The sequence below is a fragment of the Rutilus rutilus genome, assembly GCF_951802725.1.
Source record: "Rutilus rutilus genome assembly, chromosome: 8".
NCBI classification, from domain to species: Eukaryota; Metazoa; Chordata; class Actinopteri; order Cypriniformes; family Leuciscidae; genus Rutilus; species Rutilus rutilus.
In genome coordinates, this window is record NC_140222.1 from 22,745,159 (window position 1) to 22,753,058 (window position 7,900).

Consider the following 7,900-nt stretch of genomic DNA (forward strand, 5'->3'; position numbering starts at 1 on the left):
TTTGTCTTCATATGAATCTGAGCTTTTTATCCATCAAGTGCTGACTCTTTAAAAAAACAAATGTAAATATGCAAATTAAATGCAAATACAATTGCATATTTTCTTCTTTTTTTACATAGACAATGTAAAAAAATGTTTTGTCTTTGCATGAATCTGAGCTTTTTGTCATCAACTGCTTACTCATTAAAAAAACAAATGTAAATAGGCAACTGTATGCAAAATATGATTGCGTTTTTTTACAGACAATGTTAAATGTTTCGTTTAATGAGTTCTGACTCATTAAAAAGAAATGTAAATATGCAACCGTATGCAATCAAATGCAATATAGTTGCTTATTTTCTCCTTTTTTTACATAGGCAATGTAAAATGTTTCGTATAATGAGTTCTGACTCATTAAAAAAGAAATGAAAATGTGCAAACGTATGCAATCAAATACTATATGATTGCATATTTTCAATTTTTGTTGCATAAACAATGTAAAATGTTTCGTCTTCATGCGAATCTGAGATTTTTTTTCTCATCAAGTCTCCAAGCTTTTTCTCTTCAAAGGCTGATTAATTAATTAAACAAATGTAAATATGCAAAACTATGCAAATTAAGCACAATACAATTGTGTATTTTCTCAAATATCTTGTCGACAGACTTTTTCTTGTCAAGTGCCGACTCATTTAAAACGCACAGTGCCATCCTTCTCAAAAACCCAGATCGATAAGTGTGAAGTGAACCACACGGTGCGATCAATAAGTCCCTTTCCGTCCTATAGAGAGTGTCACTGTGAGAAGAAATTAGATACAGGAAGAGGAAACCCATGTTTTTTCTGAAGGTCAGGCTGATCTAAAAATTTAATAAATATCCTGCAAAAACTTGACAGGAAATAAAACTGCATGGTTGACACACAGCTTCCTGCACAACTGCTTATCAGATCAACTGGGGATTTTGTATACTTTATATAAAGTCTCTCGTAACTGTTTTTGTCCTTATCTGATCTGACAAACTGTGTGTCTTTTCTTCTTCTTTTTCTTCTTCCTCATGTTCAGTGGATGAAGGACATGTGGCGTTCGGACCCCTGCTACGGCAACTACGGAGTGGACGGATCCACCTGTTCGTTCTTCATTTATCTGAGTGAGGTAAGACGTGACGGGAACGGTGGCCTAATAGTTTCAGATCTGGACTCGTAACCCACAAAATGAAGGTTCGATCCTCTCAAACTTTCAGAGAAAAGTATGTCAAATACTGTATATAAAATTACTGTAGTTTGGGGATGGTCTCCAGAATGTGTCAAAACTTCCACAATTATATCCATAAAAAGAAATTAAATAATGCATTTTAATGAAAAATAAATAAAATACACATTGATTTTTATTTTCAAATAGATTTTTATTAAAATACTTTTAAAAAAAATTTAATGAAGAAATACATTTAATAAATGTATAAAATAAAATTTTAGTTTCCATTTAGGGCTAGAGGTTGGGTTGTCTGTAGTCATTCAAATTAAATATATTATAATAAAATAAATTATAGTTTGGGGATAAAATAGTCTTCAATATTTGACAAAACATTGTACATAAATTATTTTTATTTAATTTAAATAAGTAAAAAAATGTATCAACAATGACACTTAACGGTTGGCATATAGTGCGTCCAAATTTTATTCATACTTCCCATATTCATACTAATATATTCATGCATAACAGTCGCGAATTATATTCATATGAAGTACCCACTCAGACACTGCGTGATTTCGGAGGCAGCATGTGTGTGTTAACATCTGAAATGCGTTAGAAAGAGCTACACACACACACACGGTGACATGCATACATTTCCATATCAACTGTCTCTCTCTCCTTAGCAGTGGATGTTAAATATTGATCAGGTAGTTAAATGAGCTGACTGATATGTAAATACGCAAGGCTACTTAGAGAAATGGGACATAGACTATCATCAAGATATCGGTTTCCACATGTCTGATCATTAGCTAGGACGAATGCTAATTTACTGTTTTTGTGTGCGCTAGGTTGAAAACTGGTGCCCTCGTCTGCTGTGGAGGATCAAGAATATTGCGGATGAAGCCGACAGAAATGCACAGGTCAGTGTGTGCGCGTGCGTGCGTGTGTGTGTGTTTAAATTAATTCTAACAATTATTTAATAACAACAAAATAAAACAATACTTAAAAATAAAAATATTAAAATTCATAAATGTATACATAAAAATAAACATTTCATAAATTATTTCATAAAAATAAAATGGTAAACATTCAAAATATTTACTTTTAAGGCTAGTGGTGTGATAAGTATATAGAGATTTAAAATGCATAATATATATATATATATATATATATATATATATATATATATATATAATATATAATATTTAAAATTACTCTAGTTTAGGGGATGAATAGATTCCAATAGTAACTTCCACAGGTACATCTATAAAAAATAAAATTAAATAAAAAAAACATTACATTTGTATTAAAAATAAATTAAATACACATTAATTTGTAGTCATCCCAATTAAATTATAGTTTGGGGGTAAAATGGTCTTTAGAATATGACCTAATGTAAAAATAAATAAAATCTCAAATAAAACAATACATTAGTTAATTTTTTTTTTTTTTATAAATATATATATATTTTTAAAAGGTTTTTATTTTAGGTGTAGTGGCATTAAAATAAATTACTAGAATTTGGGGTCTCTAGAATATAATAAAAGTTCCATAAATACATCCATAAAATGAACAAAAATATAAAATGAAATTTTAAATGAAAATTAAATTAAATTAAAAAAGTTTTATTTTAGGTGTATTTGCATTAAAATTAAATCCAGGATATGACAAAATGTCTATAAATACATTCATAAAAAATAATTTGAACATTTGAAAATGAAAAATGAAATTTTAATTAAAAGTAAATTTAATAAAATATAAATTATTTACTCAAAATAAAATGTACAAAAATGAAAAGCTTTTGTTATTTAAAATGAGCTTTCCATAAAACATGTCCTGATTTATCAAGCGAACTGAATGAACTGTGATTTGTGCAGCTGTTTCCAGAGGTTTAACCTCAGCATACAGTGATGAGCTGTGATTCAGTTAATAACGAGAGAGAGAGAGAGAGAGAGAGAGAGAGAGAGAGAGAGAGGAAACAGAAAGAGAAAGCCTCAGTGTTTTGTTTATGTATTTTCTGCGCAGACGGAGTTCCGCACGAGTTTCGAGGAGCTGTATCGCGTGATGTCGCGGCGCGAGGAGTTTCGCTGGATGATGTTGCGGATCAAGCGCATGGAGGAGCCGTGGGTCAGTGCCGTTCGCTCCCTCGCCGCCAAACAGAACCTCGCCAACCACAAGCGCAAAAAGGTGGGTGAGAAACGTGAATCTCAGGATTGACTCTACATGGCCTTTAATAAAGCAGCATGTGTTTCCCAATGAATAATTCACACACACTTTCCCAAGAGCGTCTTTGACTTTCTCTGGCACAGCGGGACCCAAAACCACACGTGCAAGTCTTTCGAGAGATCGCCTGATGTCAAACCTGAAATAACCTCAGTTGTTTATAGCTTAAAAGCATGTCACTGTTACCCATAATCCTCCGCTGATACTTATCCACCAAATAAATGTGACTGCGTATGGTATGAGTCCCTTGACATATTAATACTGAAACAAATGAGATGAATAAAAAATAGAAGATTGCAGATACTGACATAAGAGAATTTAAGATATAGCAACCCACAGGTTTTTTACCCAGAATTCAACCTTCTCTTTCCATTTACTTCTTCACAATAAGCATATCTGATGTTTAAGACTGTAAGAAACATGTTTTCATCAGATATTAACCTTTAAATTTCATGGAATCAGAAGTTTAATTAATTTAGTGTGAGTATTATTATTATTATTATTATTATTATTATTAAGAAAAATAAATAAAACTGCAATCACATATATCAATATTTTTTGAAAATAATATATTTTTTATTTTAAAATTTAAAAATATATTATACTTATTTTTCTAAAATTATTGATTTGTAAATTAATATTTAATTACTAATCAGTTTACAGTGACTGTACTTTTATATATTAGGATATTGTTTATATATATATATATATATATATATATATATATATATATATGTATATATATATAAACAATTAAGGGGAATATTAGACCCTCAATTAAGGGTATTATTTATTTTGTATTATTTATAAAAAAAAATTTTTAAAGTTAACTATTATATTTCAATACTCTATAAATCAAATCAGACTTTTTGATCAGGTTTAATTAGGACTGTCAATGTTAATTTGTTAATTAATATCAAAGAAAATAATGCAGCAAAATAGTATAAAAAACTAATAATTTAATATAATGAATTGTATTAGTAAACATTAAATAATAATATTATAACATTTTTAGTAAATGTATTATTATTATTATTATTATTATTATTATTATTATTATTTCTTTATAATAAAGGAGATATATATATATATATATATATATATATATATATATATAAAAAAGATATATCAATGATTACTTAATCACCATATCATTTAATTAATTGTCCACTTTAGAGTGATTTTTAAAATATATATATATTAGATCATTATATTTACTGTTGCTTAATAGTATTATTATTTATTATTATTACTTTATTTTTAATTAAATTGTTTACATTTTAATTATTAAAATTAAATGTTAAACTTTTTTTATTAAAATTGTTTTATTTACATTTTAATAAAAAAATTGTTTAATTTTGTATCTTAGATCCTGGTGCACTTGGGTCTCCTGACGAAGGAGTCTGGATTTAAGATCGCGGAGAACGCGTTCAGCGGGGGTCCTCTTGGGGAGCTGGTTCAGTGGAGTGACCTCATCACCACGCTGTACCTCCTCGGACACGACATCCGCATCTCCGCCTCTCTCGCCGAGCTAAAGGAGTGAGTCTCTCGCTCCCGTCTGCGTGCTCCGGTACCAGTTCATTTTAATTCAGCTCTGTCTCTCTCCAGGATCATGAAGAAGGTCATGGGCAACAAGTCCAGCTGCCCCACGAAGGGTGACAAAATCGTGGAGCTCATCTACATAGACATCGTCGGCCTGGCTCAGTTCAAGAAGACTCTGGGCCCGTCCTGGGTCCATTATCAGTAAGTGTTTTAGTATTTCATTATCAACATCTGTACGTGGCCGTGACCTTCCTCGGTCACGTTTTCTTCAGCTCGGTTGAGAAACGCGAGACTCTTTTTGAGACGGCGGGACGTTATTGGCCACGTAAAGCCGGTTTAAATGAGTCTGAACCTGATCTCCATCTTCAGTGTCCTTCAGACAGTGTGGGGTCGATCTCGTCCTCTCCGCGCCGGTGTGAATCCGAGCTGTCATTCCAGCCTAGATAGAGCGTATCGAGTAAATGATCTGTTAGCTGTTACCCAGCACTATCGCTTGCTAACGGATAACTTCCTCTGGGGTTATAGACCGCATTCCTTTATTTTACTTTAATTAGAACCTCTTTGTGTATGGACGGATTTGGGAAAGTCTTTTACTTTTGAGCGTTTTTTTATACTTAAAAAGAAATGCTGAAAATAAAAAAATGAAAATGCAAAAGATAGATTTATAGAAATGTACACTACCAGTCAAAAGTTTTGGATCAGTAAGATTTTTTATGTAAAAATTAAAGATTTTTTTCACCATATCTTCATCACCATAATGAAATATATAATAATTTTTTGCTGACTTGTCTTGTTTTTGAGGTACAGACGTCAGCTCTATGTACCTAACGTGTGTGCCGCAACACTCAAGCTTTGCCTGTGTGTGTGTTCAGGTGCATGCTGAGGGTCCTGGACTCCTTCGGGACCGAGCCGGAGTTTAACCACGCCCACTACGCCCAGTCCAAAGGTCACAAAACTCCGTGGGGCAAGTGGAACCTGAACCCCCAACAGTTCAACACCATGTTTCGTAAGTGTGCATGAGAGGGGCTTTTTGTATGTGTGCGTTTCACTTTTTCCGTTTTACCCTTTGGACGTGGAAACTTTATCCTGGACCGCATCAGGGTTCCGGGGATTTAGGGTGGCGTCTCCGATCGTCTCGGGCTCTGAATGGCTCTTTTGTTTACCAACAGACTTTGACATTCTCATAACACTCGCAGCTTTCCAAGCAGAACTGCTCTTATTTCTGATCAAGGCCGTTTGAGAGCAGAGATTAGTTTCACATTCACAGAGGTGTGTGTGTGTGTGTGTGTTTGTGTGTGTGTGTGTGCGGCCGAACACATGTTTGAAGTGTTTCTGCTGTGTAGTGATGTAGTGAACCGTACCTGATGAGAAAAAAAAGATAAGAAAAATGTATTTTATAATATTTTTTTAACATTTCAGTTATTGTTTTAATTGCAAAAAAATCTAAAATTAAACTTGTCGTATTATTAAAATAATATGAGAAAAATATTGTATTATAGTATTTAATAATTTCAGTAATTTTTTTAAACTACAGCAGTTTTTAAAACCAAAAATACCAAATATATACATGTATAAAAATTTATTGTTTTCGGTGGGAAAATGTGCTTCATTGTCATGAAAAAAGTCTTAAAGTATTATTATTATTGTTATTATTGTTAATTTTATTATTATTATTTCTACTGTTCCATTTTGCACAATATGTATTCTCAGTATTTTTTTTATATATATATATTTATTTATTTATTTATTTATTTTATTTTATTTATTTTATTTTTTTTAATGCGAAAGATACATTTTGGTAAATGTATTTTGAAAAAAAAAGTATTTCATGACAGTTAAGCTTATTTTTCCCAGTGTGTTCTCATTACCATAACGCAACCAGCATTTTACTTTTGAGTTTTTGTATTTAAAAAAAATAAAAAAATAAATAAAATTAAATTATATATTTTTTTAATTAAAATGATGATAAATTGAAGACAGTAGAACTTGATGTATAAATATTTTTCAATTTAAATAATATTTAATTTGGGGATTTCTGCACAACTAGCATGAAAATAATTACATATAAATAAATAAAATGTTTTGCTTTTTGACATTTTTCATTTCAGTTAAGCCCATTTTCCCACCGTATTCTCATTACCATAACACAACCAGCATTTTTCAATTTAAATAATATATAATTGGTTTTAATTATGGTAATGACAGTTTGTGGGGAATTCTGCGCAACTGGCATGCAAATAATTACATATAAATAAATTATATAATTGATTTGTTTTGCATTTTGACATCTTTCATGTCAATTAAGCACATTTTTCCACCATATTCTCATTACCATAATTCACCTGTTTTACTTGAGTTTTTGTAATTGTTAAATGACTGAAATTAAATTATAAACAACAATACTTTTTAATATTTGTATTTCAATCAGCATAAATTTAAAGCCAGGACTAACCGATATATTAATATTAATAACAATATAATAATATTTTGGATTACGGTAATGACATAAATTGTCATGAAAACTGTTACATTGCAAAACATCATTTCAAGTTGAATATTACCTGTAAGCTACATGTTCTCGATATCGGAGTTCAACTACATATTTGACAGTACTGTGTGTGTGTGTGTGTGTGTGTGTGTGTGTGTGTGTGTGTGTGTGTGGTATTATGTATCTGATCTCCTGGAGGTTGATTTGGAGAAGATGTACGCCTGACAGGTGTGTGTAATCGACCTCGCCGTGAGTCCACAGGTGTCTATAAACTACAGTGAGAACATGACCGTTGACAGCAGAGTGACACGTAAACTGTCTGTCTCGTCAGTCAATTCAGACGCATTAGCAAACTCAAGCGATTCTGAAACCGTACGCTTCAAATATTGCGACCCGGTTGCATCAGGTGCATGCGCACGTGTGTATATGACTTCATTCTTAACACTGTCAGTCAAAACTCTTTATACGGTTGCCCCCTCGA

The 7,900-nt window shown here is 31.6% G+C and overlaps 1 protein-coding gene across 2 annotated transcripts in view; it reads left to right on the forward strand.

Moving 5' to 3' along the window:
- The window catches only part of mgat5 (alpha-1,6-mannosylglycoprotein 6-beta-N-acetylglucosaminyltransferase), a 64,801-nt gene that overhangs the window by 42,544 nt on the left and 14,357 nt on the right, over window positions 1-7,900 (forward strand). For both annotated transcript variants that reach the window (XM_084415617.1, XM_084415618.1), the window contains exons 5-10: window positions 1,038-1,127; window positions 2,015-2,086; window positions 3,192-3,353; window positions 4,759-4,928; window positions 4,998-5,132; window positions 5,804-5,937. In XM_084415617.1, the coding sequence (XP_084271743.1) occupies window positions 1,038-1,127; window positions 2,015-2,086; window positions 3,192-3,353; window positions 4,759-4,928; window positions 4,998-5,132; window positions 5,804-5,937 (763 nt within the window). The remainder of the gene's footprint in view (window positions 1-1,037; window positions 1,128-2,014; window positions 2,087-3,191; window positions 3,354-4,758; window positions 4,929-4,997; window positions 5,133-5,803; window positions 5,938-7,900) is intronic.